This window comes from Lolium perenne, chromosome 7, assembly GCF_019359855.2.
Source record: "Lolium perenne isolate Kyuss_39 chromosome 7, Kyuss_2.0, whole genome shotgun sequence".
Classification (NCBI taxonomy): Eukaryota; Viridiplantae; Streptophyta; class Magnoliopsida; order Poales; family Poaceae; genus Lolium; species Lolium perenne.
In genome coordinates, this window is record NC_067250.2 from 206,193,259 (window position 1) to 206,211,923 (window position 18,665).

The window sequence follows — 18,665 nt, forward strand, 5'->3', positions numbered from 1 at the left end:
ACACACACGAGACGAGGCTCCCCCATCCTCCCGCCGGCGCAGCGGCCGGCGGAGGACAGGGGACCCGGCGAATCGACGGCGAGGGGGTGGATCTGCTCGGGGGTTCCAGAAAGTCGCCTCTACTGTAGCGGGAGAGGAGACGCGTCCAAGTCGCGCAACAGTTCAGTTTTGTATATAGCAGGGCCAATTTAACTATGGAAGAGAATCAAGCGCCAATATTGTGAAACAATTCTTCCCTGCAAAAAAACACATGACGTGTTAGGACCATCAGAACATGAAAAAGATGCATTGGTAAATTTCAAGAAGCATGCATCGCTCGATCTTACGGCGATAACCGTCGTGGTCATGCATGTCGCCGCAATGCGTACACACGGGGCCGATATTGATCACTCTTGTTTAATTATTGCAGTGTCTACAACGTCCGCGTACCTATCAGCAGACTGGGAATACAACGCTGCATGTCAGTAACCATGAATCTCCCAATAGCAGATCGAGCCAGCTTGAATCATCGAGCCAGTTAGAAAATCAAGAAGTGGACAAAAAGTGCATGAGAAGATGGGAATCAGCATACTGATTTGTCCATGCGCCCAATTAAATACTGATGAAAAAAAATTCCACCGTAATTGTACTTGTCCTCATAAAATTACCGGTTGATTGTTAGTCTGCATCACGCAGCTCCCCTCGTTGGACCCTTCTCCATGTGAATTTTTCGCTCTTCCGCTCACAAGATCACTGCACCTTCCCAGTCAATTCATCTGTATCAGCCAAAGGTTTCAAGTTACCAGACCGCTTGGACGATCGATCGAAGATGCTAACAGGCGAATTCTGTACAACACAAATCATAATTCCTTCAGATGAGTTCGGCCTTCCCGTCAAGAAAAGAAAGAAAAACGTGATCCATCCTTATCAATCTCGTCATGCACCCTCGATTGCTCCTTTGCGCGCCATGAACGCATGTCATTGTCCAGTTGCAGATTGCAGATGGCTCTTTTTCTAACAATTCATCCAATCACATCCAATCTTCTTTGAAGATCTACGGGAGAACAACCATCTGCGTACGGGACGTCTCCAGCGCATGTTAGGTGAACTAACCTGGACGGTCCTACCGAATCGCTCGGCCAGAGATCCCAAAGCAGGTTGAAGAGTTGAGGCGATCCAATGGAGCTTGAGGAGCGCCCAACCTCAGACTACAAACATGGCGGCGGCTTTAGTTTTTGTTTTGAGAAATGCGACGGCCACGGAATAATCTATACCCCTAATAATAAAGAAAATAAGCCTTCTTGTTGGTCCGTCTGTTTTTACCCCTCTTTTTCGTTCAAATTACATCAATTGCCACCGGTAAGTGAAATTGGGGGTCGGCCAAACATAGCGGTCGATCGGTCGCGATCGATGGAAACGTGCTCGTTCGGGAGAAGTGGCCCACCCGATCGATCACATCCTCCGCAGCCAACCAGGTCCAATATCGGCCCATCCTTCCTATCCTATCGAATCAGAACGAGTTCACATCGAACTGAGTTTCTCTGGTATCCAATCCTAGATTGCTTCGTTTATAGTTTCTTGTCTCCTTGCCCACAAAAATCTACCCTTATTTAACCCCTCTCCTCTGCGCGTGATTCCTACATAAATCCTATCAAAATTTCCATCAAATCAATTACACGGGCTCGCCGGAGTTTGCTCGTCACCGAAGTTCAAAATCTAGATTTTTTCGGCAACAGGGTTCCCGGATCGACGGATCAGGACGCCGAACTGCACACCGGGAAGTGTAGTACGCCGCCGAGCTGTGCCACGACCTCCTGGTATTCAGTCCTATTCGTATCGAGTTGTGCCATCACCTCCTGCTGCTGAGTCCAATTCCTATCTGCGCTCAGGGAATCCACGCCCAGCGACATGAGCAGGACTAGCACCCCAGCAGTGTGGCCTGGTTCGTGCATGCTTCAGCAGGGATGAAGCACTAGGTGATCCACATCTCGTCCAATAGGCCCACGCCTAGATCCTCCGGCTCCAGTCCAAGGCCCCGTACATCACCAAGGAGCCAAGGTAGCTTATCCTTGAAGTCAAAAGCACCCTCGATCGGGAGGAGATTCAGACCAACCGCCATGGTGGTGGTTGTTTGTAAGAGGCCAGTGCATCACATGGAAATTTTATCATTCGGCCTATGTGATAAAATGCACTTACAGATCCATGGCTGAAGTTACATGGAAGCAGTAGATCATCGGAAGATATCACCATATATTTTAGCAAGAATTTTATGTAGGTAATGTTGTGGTACCTTGAGATCATCAGATAGCTAGAGTAGATTCATCACTTCAATGAGTACTCTATGGGATCTTCATTCCTCAACACGAAACTATGACCTGCAGACGGTGATGCGACCTGATATGGTAATCACTTCTCCTCGCGTGTGTTGGTGAGATTGATTTACTATCTTCTTTATTTCGTTTGATTCTGAACGCTACCATCTTGGAGCAATTCAAATCCAAAAAGTTCTTTCACAACTGGTCCAAGCTGTCTCTTAATTGGAAAATCTTCAATGAAGCAGGTGCGCTTTGCGCACCTTCAAGTTTTTCACATTTTTCTTTTTTATTTCTCGTAAATTATGTAATATTTTGATTTGATTTTTTTCAAGTAGCTCAAAAATAACAAATAGAATGCGGGAAAAATAGTTTGGAATTTTTTTGCAATTTAAAATTTCAAATTATTTTAAAATTCAAAATAAATTCTTGAAATATATATATTCATATTGACATAAAAAATCCAAAATATTTTTCCCGCATTCTATTTGTTATGTTTAAGTAATCTGCAAAATTTCAAATTCAAAGATTGTTTGGTGTGAGAGATACAAAAATGAGAAGTTGTTTGAGAGGGCAAAAAAAAAGCTAGCACGAATCTTGATGCAATATTGACGGTCCAGATAGGGGTGCGCACCAAGCACCTGCTCTAAAAGTCCATTCTCCTCTTAATTTTATTGGTCTGTAAGTGAAGAATTTCTATTTGTATATCTGAGAAACTACATTGAAAATAAGAAATTCAGTAGTGCATATTGTGGTGTAGTGATAGAATAAGTGGATTATACTAATGATCGTTGACCAAAAGTTGTGAAATAATAATTAGAAGAGATTAGAAGTAGTGGCGTGAATTACCAGCTGTGAACAAGTGCAATACCCGTTTTCTCTCTCCAGCTTACTTTCAGTAGCATATAAGCACAACTGAATACTTCAGTGTTTATTAACATTTTTTCAGTTTGGTTAGTTTTATGCTAGATTGTGAGAAATAAAATGATGCAAACCACATATGTCGTAACAACAAAGATATAGAGATGAATAGATTAGATTCGAATAGAGTAGATTAGACTACATAAAAAAATGACGTGCCCAATGCTGAGAGCTCCCGCACTGTGCGGGATCTGGGGAAGGTGTTAGTGGCAAGTCTTAACCTCACGAAGTGCAATGTGAGGAGACCGCGACTCGAGTAGATTAGATTAGATAAAATTATAAAATAGCAAAAATTGAATTGTTATTACAATATTATGTGTGTACTGTATGTAAATTTGTTTGGATTTATATCTTTAGAAATTTAAGGGTGGCCACCACCATCATTACATGTGTGCAGTATTATAAGTCTGTGTAGCGTGAGGCTCACAATATAACATTTCTAGGATTGCTTGTATTCTCTATAGATAGGAGAAAACGTGACCACCATCTACTATCGTGACAAATTAAGAGGGAAGAAGTGTTAACACATGCGACTAAAACTTCTCCCAATGCAACGCACGGGCATTTTTCCTAGTTAGGCATAAGAAAGAAGCACGTTTTTTTATTAATGGCACTGGTGGGTAATTTACTTGAAGTTAGATCTAACGGATGTACTATTCTATTCCGCTAAAATTAAAGGCCAGATGTTTCTAATTTTTTTCGGAATTTCTACATGATTCTCTAATTTCTGGTTAGCCCTTAATGTACTTTTAATATATAATAGATACCTATATGATCCATTAATGCCACTTAGGGGAAAACCCTAACTTGTTACTCCCATATTAACACCATTGATCACCATTCTTAGTATCACATCATTGGAATCAAATTCAAATACCAAACCCTAGTAGAACCATAAGATCAATCATAATACAAACCTTGTATAGTAATTCACATAACATGCTCATATTCAGCTAAACCCTACTTAAGGAATCTTACCACCTAGCTTAGAAACCATTAGTGATTACGTAGTAAAACAAATAGGAAGCTATAGTAAACCCTAACTCATAGCACCACATTGACCATCATTCTTCTATATGATACATATGATCAACCATAGAAATAAATCTACCAATACTTGTTGCTTGTAGACCCATTTTACTTAAGAACCAACTAGTCCCTAAATGAATCCATTAGTAAACCTAGAAGCCCATAGCTCCATTTTATATTAGTTCATGTTCTTATTTAACCTGTTCTTCAAAATTTATTCTTTTGAGTACAAATATCATTAAAATCATAGAAGCCATAGTCCTTATTTGAAATACTTACTATTTCTTAATTAACATGTTCTTCAAAAGTTATTCTTTTGAAGTATAGTATAAGTAATCATCAACCATGTCCTGTAGAACTTAAAACTGACAACTACTCTTGACTTGTTATGCAACCACCATTCCTTTGTGTGTATGATTGTTATGATGCATTATATCACTTATTTATGCTATAATATCACCAATCCCAATAAGAACCTTGTTTGAGAACCATCCTAAAAGTGCAACACATCCTGAAGAAATCTTTACAACTTATCCCTCCTAAATCATCGAGGTTAGGTTACGCTCGGGACGATTGCATCTCATACTATGCATTATAGCATCTTTGCCAGCTCTTTAAACATTGTCCTTCCGGACAATGATGGTATTTAAGAATTTGGAGTTCTCACGTATCGAAGCTTTTGCCTGCATAATCTTGCAGTCAAGAAAGGCAAGTTCATCGCTTGATCATGATCATGTCATTTGATTATTTTTATCAAACTATATGCAAAGTACTATACTTATCAATCTTGCATTGAAACGCAAAATATTATTTTACAATTATGAATATGACTATATGGTGGGCAATGAAACCATGGTATGTGTTGATTGGTGGAGGTTCCATTGCATGGGTACTATTCATCTAGGATTAAGTACCAATGTCGTCCAGTGATTCTAGAACCGTACATATCGCGCGTTGACCATAAGACCTATAATGGATCTAGGGTTATTTTCTAGTTCTAATTTTAAGCGATTAAACATTTTGATTTGCATTCCCTGCTCTGTAGATGTAGCCATCATAACTTCTATCTTGCTCAGTCGTTGTTACAAAAATTATAGGCTGCTACTATTTTGTTCATGCCAATCTTTTCCATAATGTGACAACTGATTGCAAGCTCTCTAACCAATTGCATACACGAAATCATGCTAAAATATTAGATCAATTACATACATAAAATCAAACTACTAGTGAATAAACCAACAAAATGAAACTGAATATATCACTACACACGCAACGTCCCCTTTTGAACAGAAAAGAATGACAACAAGAAGTCGAGTGGAGGATGACGGATTTTCAAGGACGTCTTGCTTGTGCGTGGAATGCGCTGGAGAAGTTGGGAATCCTGTCAAGGTGACGGAGTGCGCGCTCGGCGGTGTGCCGGGTGCGCGGGTCGCCGTTGCGGTACGCCTCCACCAGCGCCGATGCCACCGTCTGGTCTACCGCCACCTCCTTCGCAATGTCCTCCACCCGCAGGATTCGCTCCACCACCCACACCGCCCGCCGCCGCAGCGCTTCCGTCCGGTTCTCCACCAGGATATCCACCACCGGCCGCAGCCCCTCTGCCTCCCCGAGCACCACCACCCCCTCCGCTGCGTCCACCCCGTCTCCCACCAGCGTTGACAGCGCCGCAAGCGCAGCCTCCACCACCTCTGGGTTCAGGTGATCAAGGCACGCCACCAGCCGCTCCACCGCCTTCCCTCCAGTCCCGCCCTCAGCCAGGCAGAAGGTCTCCCGGAGCGAGCAGAATCCGCCGTGCACTCGGCAAACCCCAGCCTGTCGAGCTGCAGCTGCCGCCGCTGTTGACGATGTCCCCCCGAACAAACATGCGCACGACAAGAAGCCAGAAGCTGCTGGCGGCGGTGGCTCTGGGATGGTCGTGAGGTTCCTTGTCTCGAGGGACAGCTTCTCCAGTGCCATCGCCGAGTAGAGCTGCACCGTGTCCTGCCCGTTCACCTGCAGAAGCTCCACAAAGAGTGGCGCCAGCGCAGCCTCCCTGGCAAACTCCACGTACTCCGGTGCCTCCTGCAGCGCGCACGTCAGCCTGTACATTACCTTCACCATGCCATCCGTTAGCGGCGTTGTGTACCGGTTCCCACGGATGGCGCCCCGCCGAAGCTCCGCCAGCTTCGAGCTTAGCATCCCAAACGCTCCCAGCTCAGACAGCTGCCGCGTCAGTTTCGAGTCTCTCTCCGGAAGGTCGCCCAGAAGGCCCACTGCGGCCGCTTGCTCCTCCGTCACGCCGCTGCCTCCACCCTCGGAGATCACCCGGAGCAAGCTGCTCAGGTGGCCGCCGAGGGCGTCTGCGAGCTCGGCGCCCATGTACGGCGACACGTTGCGCAGGAGCTTGAGGGACTCCACGCGGATCTCCTTATGTGCGGCCTCCAGGAACTGGATCAGGCTGATGGTCGCGCCGGAGCTCTTGATCGCTGAGACGACATCAGGGGTTGTGTCCGGGGAGCTGGTGAGGCCGACGAGGACGTTGAGGAGTTTGCACTCCACGGCGGGGCCAGTGTTGCTGATGAGATGAAGCAGACTATGCACCACGTCCTCGGACAGGAGTGTCTGTCTGCCGGCATCGTCAAGGGGGATGGAGCGGAAGCTAGCGCCAGAGGCGACGAGGTTGGCGAGGATGGTGGCAGAGACCTCCTTGAGCCTCATCGGAAAATGGCTGCTGGCACCAACAGAGAAGAGGTCCTTGACAAGGGGAGGAAGGATGCCGGCCTGCAACAGTATCTTGGCGCTTGACTCATTGGATGACATCTCCCTCAGTGCTTTCAAAGTCGCCTCCCTCGCCGGCAGGCCACCTGTCTTGATGATGCTCACCAGCAACGCCCCAACCTGCTCTGCCACCACCACCTTCACGTCATTAGCCAATGCAAGCTCCCCAAGGTACTCAGCCATGGTAACCTGCACCTCAGGCCCGCCTACATTTAAAAAATTGTATAGCATCAGAAATGGACCATGTTATTTCAAAATTTCCTTCTGGAAAAATACAAAACGTCTAGTTTAAAACAAAGGAGCATAGTATCAGAAAGTTTGAGAAATAGCAGAACTATAGCAGAGATGAAGCAAAATAAAGATAAAGCAGGCTGGAATTTTTTTACCTTCAAGCAGCTTGGTTAGGAGAGGTTGCAGCCTGCCATTTTCAGCCATTTGCTTGATGTTAGTGTCATACTTCTCCAAATTCTTAAGCGTCTTCTCTGCTTTGTCCACTGCCATCATATTCTCTGACTTGCTACTCCCCATACCAACCAGCAGGAGTATAGCCCCATAGACGGCACCAATCCTTTCGCACACGGGCTCGTACTCTGAGAGCTCATACAATAGGGAAACTGCTAGTTCCCTCTCCTGGATATGCTCATTCGACAAGAACTTTATGATGGTGCGCACGGTGTCACCTTTCCCCAGCTCTTCCTGCAAAAACCAAAATATATAGTTACTTAAACAGCATAAATAGACTGGATCAATGTGGAAACTCTATCGAACCATCCATCCATCCAGAGGGGGGCAGAATAACCTTGTTTTGATCATTGTCCTCGACAACAGCGCGAAGGACCTGCAGGGACTTGAGCCGAACCCTCCTGCTGCTGCTCTTAAGCATGTTGGCGAGTGCCGGTATGATGCCCTGGTTGCGCACTAGGTTCTTCTTGGCGCTGCTCCTCTGGCATATCTGCGAGATGTACGCCAGGGCGTGGAGTGTGTCTTCCTCCCCGGACTCGGGGTGCACGCAGAGGGCGGTACACGCCTTCTCGAGCTCCTTCTCATCGTTCCGGGACCTCCACTCATCGATGACATTGCGCAAGGCGATGCTGGGGGTGATGTCGGTGCTGCGGAGCTCCCTCTGCGTGAGAGGGCAGGTGGGCTTCCTCCCGTTGTCCCTGCACTCCCTGAACCACTTGAGGATGGCCTCACGCTCGAAGGTCTGACCCGTCTCGATGGTCACGGGGTCCTGCATGACCTGCTTGGTGAGAGGGCACATGAAGGCCTCGAACGCGGCCTCCTGGTAGAGCTCGGTCGAGTGCTCCTCCAGGTCGCCATCAGAATTATGGGCCATCTTCTGGTTGTGCAAATACCACAGAAATTCAGAATCTGGACATCCCAGGCATGTAAATTACATGACCGATTTGGGTATAAATATATATGGTTGCTGAGAGCTAACATTGGCAATGGCATGGATACAGCAGCAGCAGTAGCATTTAAGTTGATAATAATGAGCACAAATAGTATATAAGTTGAAAAAAAGATGGGGATTGTGAAACACAAATTAACAGGATTAAAAATCACAGAGGTAGTTGGCTGGCACCAATGAGCTAAGCATAGCTGTTTTTTTAGCAAAGTTACGGATAGGTGTCCCCTTCGTTATCTGAATTTACGTACTAGCAGTCATTGATCCAAGAATGAAGTGGAATGAAATGAAATGATGATGTAGCATAAGCATAGTCTACGCACAGAAAAATTAAGCGCTATGCAGCATGGCATGGTTAGCTTAAAATGCAACCATGGAGCAAGTTTCGTAGAGAAAGCAACGCAAGGACTGAAGCATTAGAGTTGGTAGTCAAAGAAGGTCCGAAAACTCGTAGTGTGTAGAACCTAGCTTCAAATTCAATGGGGACAAGCAAGAATTGGGAGTGGATACCTCAAGTTAGCTAATCAAGCCTAAAACCCGCAGCCTCTTCAATGGGGGCAAGCAAACAAAGCAATTGATATCCGGCGGAATTAACAGACATGATTGGAGGTAGCGGAGGGGATCGAATCGAATAAAAGAACAAACCTGCAGGGAAGAGAGGAAACCAGAGCTGGATCTGCGCGGCGGCGCCGGCAGCCTGCAGCACGGAGGCACGGCGGCGCAGGAGGAGTTATTGATGAATGAGAGGGCGGAGGGAGGGGAGGAGCCACGGCACGGGCAGAAGGAATTGGACGGCGACGGCGACGACGACGACGACTTGTATAATTTGTTAGGAGGGAAGGGAGAGGGAGTCGTAGGCAGGCAGCTGGGCTGAGCTGAGCTGAACCGGAGAGGACAGAGGCAGCCAGCAAGAGATTCATTTTCTTTTCATGATGATGACTAAGCAATCTATCAATGACTCTGACCCATTACTAAGTAGTAGGTGGTGGGTGGCTAACTGTGCCATTATGACTCTCAAATCTCAACCAACAAAAATAAAGTCTTTGAAATACTCAGCTCACTCCAGGAATGGGTCTTGTTTTGTTTTGGTAAATATTTCCTTGTTTTTCTCTCTTTTTTTTTGCTTCGAGGAAGTCAGTTAGTTTCATCAGCTGCATCGTCATATGCGTATGGGAACCCTTTGACCGTTTCAACATTTCAGCATTTCAGTCAGCAGCTACAGAACCCTTTCTGGGATGCAACCACAGAAATGGCAGCTCCTGTTATACCAATCTGAAACATATAAGTCCCACCTAATCCTGCTAGAAATCCATATGGCGAGTTGTCAGAGTCAAGCGCACTGGCCATGATCAACAAGTCAGAGCAAGAGAAGAATTTTTGTTATGTCCTGCCCGGCGGTGTGATCGCCGCCGGTTCCGGTGAGAGAAGGGAGATCTGGGGAGGAGAGAACTTGGAGAGGAAGGAAGACACAGTATATTCATTTAATTCTCGATAACCCGATCCTTACAGCACACAGGCTTATAACACGCCTGGCCCAACACACACACCCAGCGACACGTGGCTCTATCCTAGCCACAGCTACACTTCTCCTCAGCCATCCGATAACTGCATCGATCCCCTATCAGTCACTTGCTCCTGACGCCTCAGCAGTCGTAATACCACCGCCCCCTGAAGGACCAGCTTGTCCCCAAGCTGGAGCATTGGGAAAACGAGCTCGCAGCACATCATAGTCCTCCCATGTGGCTTGACTCAGTGGCAGGGATGTCCACTTGACCTTTATCTGGACATGAGCAGCATTACCTTTCTTGCATAATCGTCGCTCCAGGATCTCTTCAGGTTCCAGGTCTTGCGTGTCCATCTGTATGTGCACAGGCAAGTCGGTGGACACCGCAGTATTGTCCGGCACAAACGGCTTCAGCTGCGACACATGGAAGACATTGTGTATCTTTGTAGTTGTTGGAAGCTCTAGCTTGTAAGCCACTTGTCCCACCTTTGCCACAATTTTATAGGGACCGAAGTACTTGTAAGATAGCTTCGGCACTGTCCTCTGAACCACTGAGTGTTGCACATACGGCTGCAGCTTGAGGAAGACAGGGTCCCCAACCTGAAGCTCCCGGTGAGAACGATTCTGATCGGCATAATGCTTCATTCGCTTCTGTGCTCTTTCCAGCTGGTATTTCAACATTGCCGACACTGATTGTCGCTCAGCCAGAAAATCTTTCACTTCCATGTTGGTAGTGGTGTTCAGGTCTGGCAGCATCCCATAGTGTGGTTCTTCCTTGTACAGTGCTTTGAAAGGTGAGCAACCGATCGCTGTGTGGTGAGAGGTGTTGTACCAAAACTCTGCCAGAGGCAACCAGCTGAACCATTTGTTGGGATGCTCATTAGCAGCGCATCGGAGGTACATTTCCAAGGATTGGTTCACACGCTCAGTCTGGCCATCGGACTGGGGATGATATGCACTGCTCATCTGTAGCTTGGTGTCAAACATAGCAAAGAGATCTTTCCAGAAACGACTTGTGAACACAGGGTCTCTGTCTGAGACAATAGAGATTGGCATACTGTGCAGCTTCACAACATTGTTGAAGACAGCCTTTGCCACTGAATGAGCAGAGTATGGGTGTTTCAGAGGTACAAAATGAGCATATTTTGTGTACCTGTCAACAATGACCAATATGACATCGTACCCAGCCGACTTTGGAAGCCCTTCGACAAAATCCATGGATATTTCTTGCCAAGCTCCCTGTGGAATCCTCAGCGGCTGTAAGAGACCTGGAGGCTTGCAGTGTTCATGTTTTGCTTGCTGGCAAATGGTGCATTGCTGCACAAATTCCTGCACTGCAGCTTTCATGCCGGTCCATGCAAACAATTTGTGTACTCGCTGGTAAGTTGCCTGGATGCCAGAATGTCCTCCAATAGCACTTGCGTGAAAAGCCTGGATCAACTTGGTTTGTAATCCTGTGTTAGCCCCAATCCAAATCTTTCCATGAAGTTTAATTAAGCCATGCTGTAACTCATAACCATCACTGTTAGTGCCTGTCACAGCTAACTCTTGGAGTAGAGCTTGAGCCTTGTTATCTACAGCATATGAATTGACCACCTCTTGAATCCATACTGGAACACCCGCTGATATTGCATAGAGGGAAAATGCATGGCCGACTCTTGACAGTGCATCTGCCACTTTGTTTTCCTCACCTTTCTTGTACTGGAAGGAAAAATTCAAGCCCACCAATCTTGTCATGGCCTTCTTTTGCAAATCAGTATGGAGTACTTGATCCTCCAGATTGCATAGGCTTTTGTGGTCTGTTTTGATGACAAAGGGCCCTCGAGACAAGTACTGTCTCCACCTGTCTACTGCCATCATGATGGCCAGGAACTCTTTCTCATAGATAGACAATTTTTTGTTGTTGACACTAAGCGCCTTGCTGTAGTATGCAACAGGATGGCCTTCTTATACCAACACAGCACCAATCCCGGTGTCACATGCGTCAGTTTCAATCCAGAAAGACTTGGTGAAATCTGGCAATGCCAATACAGGTGTACTGCTCATGGCCTGTTTGAGAGAATCAAACGCTTGTTGTGCCTCTGCATTCCAACAAAATCCCTGTTTCTGAAGTAAGAGTGTTAACGGCTTGGCGAGCACTCCATATCCCTTCACAAATTTCCTGTAATAACCGGTGAGGCCCAAGAAACCCCTTAATTCAGTGACATTCACCGGCACAGGCCACTGCAGCATAGCTTGGGTCTTGGTAGGGTCAGTCGCTACTCCTTTGTCCGAAATTATGTGCCCTAAATATTCCAGCTGAGCCTGTGCGAAGGAACACTTGCTCAACTTTGCATACAATTTGTTGTCCTTGAGCACTTGAAACACTTGATGCAGGTGTTGTAGGTGCTCCTCGAGAGACTTACTGTATACTAGGATATCGTCCATGAAAACCAGCACAAACTTGCGAACAAATGGTGCAAACAGAGAGTTCATAACACATTGAAATGTGGCCGGGGCATTGGTGAGCCCAAACGGCATCACCCTGAATTGGTATTGACCATTATGGGTTTTGAACGCAGTCTTCAACTCATCAGCCGGTAACATTCTGATTTGATGGTACCCTGACCGCAAATCCAGCTTGGAAAAGATCTTTGTTCCCGCCAATTCATCCAATAACTCGTCTACAATGGGTATAGGAAATTTGCTTTTGATGGTTGCTGCATTCAACCGGCGATAATCGATGCAAAACCGCCAAGTGCCATCTTTCTTTTTAACCAACAGGACAGGAGAGGCATAAGGACTAATGCTAGGAATAATGGTGCCATCTAGCAACATTTTTTTGACCTGTCTCTCAATCTCGTCTTTCTGGAGAGGAGAGTATCTGTATGGTCGACAGTTTACTGGTTGAGTGCCTGGCAACAGATGGATGGCATGATCAAATGCTCTGTGTGGAGGTAATTCATGAGGCTCCTGAAATATATCAGAGAATTGCTGCAAGAGTGCATGTACTTCTGCTGGAATCTCTGTGGTGATTTGTGCTTCACCATCTATCCAAGATATTTCAGCAACAGCCCAAACATCATTTCCCTTCACTGCCTTGTACAACTGCTCCACTGTGAGGGCTTGAAGCTCTTGGGAGGGCACTGATGGAAGTCCTGTGAGTTTCACCTTTTTACCGTGATGATCAAATTCAATCCACTTGTGTTCCCAGTTGACATTCATTAGTCCTTGCTTTGCCAGCCAGTCCATGCCAAGGATGCCATCATATCCTCCCAGCGGTAACACTCTCATATCAGTTGCAAAAGTGTGACCCTGTAGCATCCATTGCATATTAGGCACCATTTTATTGCAGTACATATAGTCGCCACTTGCCACTTTGACCCGGAGTGTTTGAATGTTTGCCACTGGATATTTAAGTTTCTCAACCAGTGCCTGATCCACAAAACTATGTGAGCTGCCTGAGTCCAATAGCAACAACATCACTTGATCGCCCATCAGTGTCTTGAACTGGATTGTACCCGTTTTGGACGTGCCTGACATTGCATTAAGGGAAACATGACAGTCATAATCTTCTGCACGAGTTACCAGCATATCTAGGAGTTCATCTGAGAGAATTTCATTTCCTTGCATAGTCTTCAACTGGCCTGTTGCCGGTACTGCACATACATGGCCAGGAGCATATTTTTCTCCACATTTAAAGCACAAGTTATTGGCTCTCCGATAATCCTTCAGTTGCTTGGCCTTCCAGATTTCCCCTTTTTCAAATTTGTGAGCAGATGGATGGTTTTGGTCCCCTTCTTCCTTATGTGGTTTCTTGTGATATGGTCGTGTAAACCCCTGCTTGGATCTAGCCAGCACTGACTCCTGGATTTGTGCAAACATCGCAGCTTCAGCTACTGTATTGGGCAACTGAACTTCCACTGCAGCTCTTAACTCCTCCTTGAGCCCCAAGATGAATCGCTGAACTAGCATTAGTCCACCCATGTTTGGGTCATAGAGTTTGATCTGATATACAAGCTTTTCAAACTGCCTTTTGTATTCCTCCACAGTTCCTGTTTGCTTGAGAGTCAACAACTCTCTGATCTTATCACGTTGTGCGTTGCCCTCAAATTCCTGTACCACATCCACTGAAAACGTGGACCAGTTGTGCCATGGATTCTCTAGCTTATATGCTTGGTACCAATGAGCAGCGCTGTCTCTCATGTACATTGTGGCAGCAGAGACCTTGACCCCCTCAGCAATGTTGTATAGCAGAAAAAATGTATTGCAGGTGTCAATCCAAATTCTGACATCAGTGCCATCAAATTTTGGAAAATCCATCTTAGGAAACCACGAACGTCGTCCCTCATCTCCTCTACTGGATCCCATTCCATTTGCTTCATCGTAAACTGAAACAGTGGGGGTTGCGGGAATTGTTACCCTTGGGCCTGCGCCGCTGGCTGGAAGAGGCAGTGGTCGTGGGTGAACGCGCTCCGACGGTGCAGGGGGTGGTCTATCCTGTGGCATCCCCGGTTGACGTGCTGGTGGCGGCCCGAGAATGGCGTTGACGTCCCTCTCCGGTATGACCAACGGCGTCACTCCTGCCCCGCTCAACGAACTGGTAACGCGATTCTGGTCCTCCTGGACCTTGCCGAGCGTCTCCATGGTCAGATTCACCTTGACCTGCATCTGCTCCAGGGCCTGAGCGTGCTTGCCCATCTTCAGATCCATCTCCGCGAGTTGAGTCTGCAACTTTTCCACAGCCTCAAACTTCGAATCCATGACGTCGAAGCGTTGCTTCATCATCTCCCTGAGTTCCTCCATCTTCTCGAGTACAAAGCGAGTCTGCGCCGCCGGTTTCGAAACCTGAGGCGCCGTCGCAGCTTCCTCTGCTTGTTCCACACGCCAATCTCGGATTTACAGCGGATCCCCAAGGAAATCCACAACCGATTGGTCGATGTTACTGGATCAAGTCGAGTTGTGAAGCGCGCCCGGGCGTCGTCGGCTCTGATACCAAGATGTTATGTCCTGCCCGGCGGTGTGATCGCCGCCGGTAGGGTTCCGGTGAGAGAAGGGAGATCTGGGGAGGAGAGAACTTGGAAAGGAAGGAAGACACAGTATATTCATTTAATTCTCGATAACCCGATCCTTACAGCACACAGGCTTATAACACGCCTGGCCCAACACACACACCCAGCGACACGTGGCTCTATCCTAGCCACAGCTACACTTCTCCTCAGCCGTCCGATAACTGCATCGATCCCCTATCAGTCACTTGCTCCTGACGCCTCAGCAGTCGTAACAATTTTTAAAAAAAAAGTCAACAGAGAAAGCCCAAAGGAAATATGTTCAAATTTCCTTTATGTCCCATTACTTCTGACACGTTGTACACCAGATCTTTTGCAAAACTTCCGGAAAGAATGAAAACTGCACAGTAGTGATTCTAAGTTTCAGACATGAACGGTCAAGAACATAGAATGCAAGGACGATAAGGATACAGGGAAACAATTATTGCTTGAAAATACTCAATGGAGATAAAGGATTGGTCAATCAACTACAGACACTAATGCTGATGCATCAGAAACTTAGGCCCAGCTCTTACTGGGACGCAGCTGCAGAAATCGGAACTCATGTTGTACCAAGCTGAAAACAATACAAGTCCCACCAAATCCTAGGAGGCGTCCAAATGGTGAATTGTCAGAGTCAACAAAAATCCAAGCAACTGGCCAGGATCAACAGGTCAAAGGAAGGGAAGAAATAAATGAAATGGTCAACAGAGAAAGCCCAAATAAAATAGGTCCAAATGGTTGATGATGGAAATGATTTTTTTTAAATGTCTCATTACTTTTATATGTACTAACCAGAATGTTTGCATAACTTTACAGAAATAATGAAAATTAAACAATAAAGATTCTGCCAGAAAATGCAAGGAGGATAAGGAAACGGGAAAACAATTATCGCCTCAAAATGCTCATTCAGGTCATATTAGGCAGTGATGGTCAATCAAGTTAATGACAGCTTAGACATAAAGATGACATATTGGTCAAATTAATGGATCTGTCAAAGAGCAAAGTGGCAACAGACAAGTTAGCCAACAGTAGAAGCAACGTGCTCCACTTCATAGTTAGATGACTTCCAAACTGCTAGCACCTAAGTGGTACAGTATTTCATCCATCTGACCCTTCAAATAATCAGCTCAGAGAGTATCTATCCTTTCTATCATACAACACATTTTGCCACTAAAAACAGCACGACACTGAAGGATATATACATGTAAAGGGAAATAGGCATTGAACTGTCAGCAGTCCCATAGCAGCAGATGTACTGAATGGCAAACATAATCATACTTTTCTACATGGAGAGATCAACCGTGGTAAACTAGTTTTCTTGTTGCAAATCAGAGCAAAGGACCAAAGCAGTTGACAGAGTGCAAGTAGATGGACCAAACCAAAACAGGTAGTGAATTAACATAAATGATTGCACATCATTCAGAACATACTTGCTAGAGCATATTCGCTAAATCGACAGATAACTTGACCCAGGAATGCATCTAAGACCAACATTTCACAGCTACACATGCATGGCCAACATGACATTAACAGTTTCTAGCAATAAGCTAAAGAGTTGCCAGTGCAGATTGCTTGATGATTTCTCGGAGCATAGGGATCTAGATAAGCACATTACATTTTTTTTGGTAGAACTGGTCCTTTTGTTGGCAAAAGAATTCAGCATGTAGCATTGTAGCTTTTACTTGTCCTCTAACGAAAGCTTATGCGAGCACGGCTCCTCTTCTCCCAAGCATCTGTTAATGGACAGGGAGAACTTCTTTTCAAAAGCTGGTACCCTTGGCTTGCCACCACAGCATCGATTCTGTTGGAAGAATCTATAAAATCGACGCAAGCTTCTTTAAGCTTCTGGCAGTTGTACTTATCAGCCAGCCACAGCACACCAGCCACATTCTCCACATCAAGGTCCGTGCACAAAATGCGTGCACACATAAGCTTCAACCTCTCTAAATCATACTGATCCGCAGCTGCAAGTAGACTCTGGAGCACAGCATTATTTTCATCTCTATCGAGATCATCCATCTTAGGCAAGGAATCAGTGTAAATGAAATGGAGCAGAGCCTTGAAAACTGTCGGTTCCATGCGATTGATGGTTATGTGGCTCTTCTTCTTCATGGGTTCACTGAGCTGCTTCTGGAAGACCGATGACCTTGCAGCAAGCACTGCCCTGTGTGCAGCAAATGTTTCTTGTTCAACTTTGAAGGTCACATCTGTTGTAGACGTGTCCTCCAACATCTTCCCAAAATGCTGTAGCGCGTTAGGCGGAGGCACATGAACTTCACATAAGGCTTTGGTTTCAGACACCCTTAATTCGCCTAAAACAGTGATGACACATTCAATCACAAGGCAGTTATCTCGGACATACACTGAATCCTCCAATGCCTCCCTTCTTATAAACCTCTCTTTTCCCCATGTAGCCTCTTCAAAACTGTCAGCCTTGAACCGAATCGGATCCTCATCCTCTCTGAAGAATGAACACCACGACTTGGGCTCTCCGGTGACTTGATTGATCAGCCTCAGGTCAACGAGCGCCGTCGCCCCATCATACTTGCTCATAAACTCAACGAAAACCGATATGAATCCCTCGCTGTCATCCCCGTAACCATGCGGGTAGTATAAGATAGCCCAGTCAAATCCCCCAACCCTGAATGTGCTGGAACGGATGAAACCATCGGCGTTAACGTCCGCACCAACATTCCCGTAGCTGTACTGGCAGATCTTGAATCGGTGCGCGCCTCGCACCATCTGCGTTGTGCAGGACGATATGGTGGTCGCCGCCATCACTCTCTGCAACATTTGCACATGCATGTATGTCAATATATCTATCTACAAGAGTCAATTGCACATTCGACTATTTCAACCGAACTCAAAAGGTTCCATACAAAAAAAAATGCAATGCCCGATTCAGAGCTCTAGATGGAATCAAGAAAGAACTCGCATTTCATCCAATCACCCAACAAACCCCAATTCATGTTCTAAGTGGAACCTAGAAAGGGTACGCATCTGATCCAATAGTCCCCAATAGATCAAACACAAGATGGTGGATTTCGGATTGAAGCAACCAAGACGAACAACTCGTGGCCTGCCTATGTTGTTCTTTCTTCTTGTTATTTCAAGCAATGCTGCCTGGATTAGGCTGGCAGCAGGGGAAATTAACTAGGGGGGTGGGCGCGGAGGCGCCGTCGAGCTGCCCATAGCCTCCTTACCTTCAGTGTTGCCGGCGGCGGAGAGGCGAAGCTACAGAGTGTTTCGTAGGAGGGATTAGGGTTTTGAGAGATGTGGAGCGGACGAGGGTGAAAGGGGAGAGGTGTGGCGGCTGTTCTTGTTCCTTCTGTTCTTCGCTATTGACTATTGAGTCGAGAATGGTAAAATGGCATTCCCGTCCCGGATAAAAATAAAAATAACCCAATCAGATACTGTGGGTCAACAATTGATTACCCACTATCATATATATTCCTATTTAATTTGGTAAAATAAATAAACTACTCTCCGGTCTAAAATATTTATATAAAAGTACATGTAATTATTTTATACGTGTTTCACTATGTTGATTCGCTCATTTTAGACGAGTATTTAGCTGAATAAAAATTTGGCTCCTCTAGCGCCTTACCATATTATTTATCTTATATTTTTCTTGGATTCGGATCAGAGCGAATTTTGACCGATTTTGGATTCGAATGCGGATATAACGGGCATAGGATTCGAATCGGAAATGGGACGGACTCGAA

General features: G+C 46.0%; 3 protein-coding genes and 1 long non-coding RNA gene across 6 annotated transcripts; 1 reads left to right on the forward strand and 3 right to left on the reverse strand.

The window, feature by feature from the left end:
- Positions 1 to 1,426: 1,426 nt before the first annotated feature.
- Positions 1,427 to 2,495, forward strand: LOC127314408 (uncharacterized). The gene is made up of 2 exons (XR_007859625.1): positions 1,427 to 1,796; positions 1,869 to 2,495. It is a non-coding gene; the product is annotated as an uncharacterized lncRNA (long non-coding RNA).
- A 2,889-nt stretch (positions 2,496 to 5,384) lies between these two features.
- On the reverse strand, positions 5,385 to 9,342 carry LOC127314403 (U-box domain-containing protein 24). 3 transcript variants are annotated; one of them, XM_051344868.2, is made up of 4 exons: positions 9,052 to 9,342; positions 7,798 to 8,369; positions 7,385 to 7,694; positions 5,385 to 7,204 (listed from the first exon to the last, which is right to left on the reverse strand). In XM_051344868.2, exons 2-4 carry the CDS (start codon positions 8,332 to 8,334, stop codon positions 5,574 to 5,576), a joined length of 2,478 nt encoding a protein of 825 aa, XP_051200828.1. In that variant the 5' UTR covers positions 8,335 to 8,369; positions 9,052 to 9,342; the 3' UTR covers positions 5,385 to 5,573. The 3 variants fall into 3 exon arrangements, with proteins under 3 accessions (XP_051200828.1, XP_051200827.1, XP_051200826.1); XM_051344867.2 differs by having other exon boundaries at positions 7,798 to 8,334; positions 9,052 to 9,341; XM_051344866.2 differs by having other exon boundaries at positions 7,798 to 8,337; positions 9,052 to 9,341.
- Positions 9,343 to 11,857: 2,515 nt separating this feature from the next.
- LOC139833825 (uncharacterized) lies at positions 11,858 to 14,695 on the reverse strand. The gene has a single exon (XM_071824176.1). The coding sequence runs from the start codon at positions 14,693 to 14,695 to the stop codon at positions 11,858 to 11,860; it is 2,838 nt and encodes a 945-aa protein (XP_071680277.1).
- Positions 14,696 to 16,311: 1,616 nt separating this feature from the next.
- Positions 16,312 to 18,288, reverse strand: LOC127314405 (BTB/POZ and MATH domain-containing protein 1). The gene is made up of 2 exons (XM_051344870.1): positions 18,144 to 18,288; positions 16,312 to 17,724 (listed from the first exon to the last, which is right to left on the reverse strand). Exon 2 carries the CDS (start codon positions 17,716 to 17,718, stop codon positions 16,630 to 16,632), a length of 1,089 nt encoding a protein of 362 aa, XP_051200830.1. The 5' UTR covers positions 17,719 to 17,724; positions 18,144 to 18,288; the 3' UTR covers positions 16,312 to 16,629.
- Between the last annotated feature and the right edge of the window lie 377 nt (positions 18,289 to 18,665).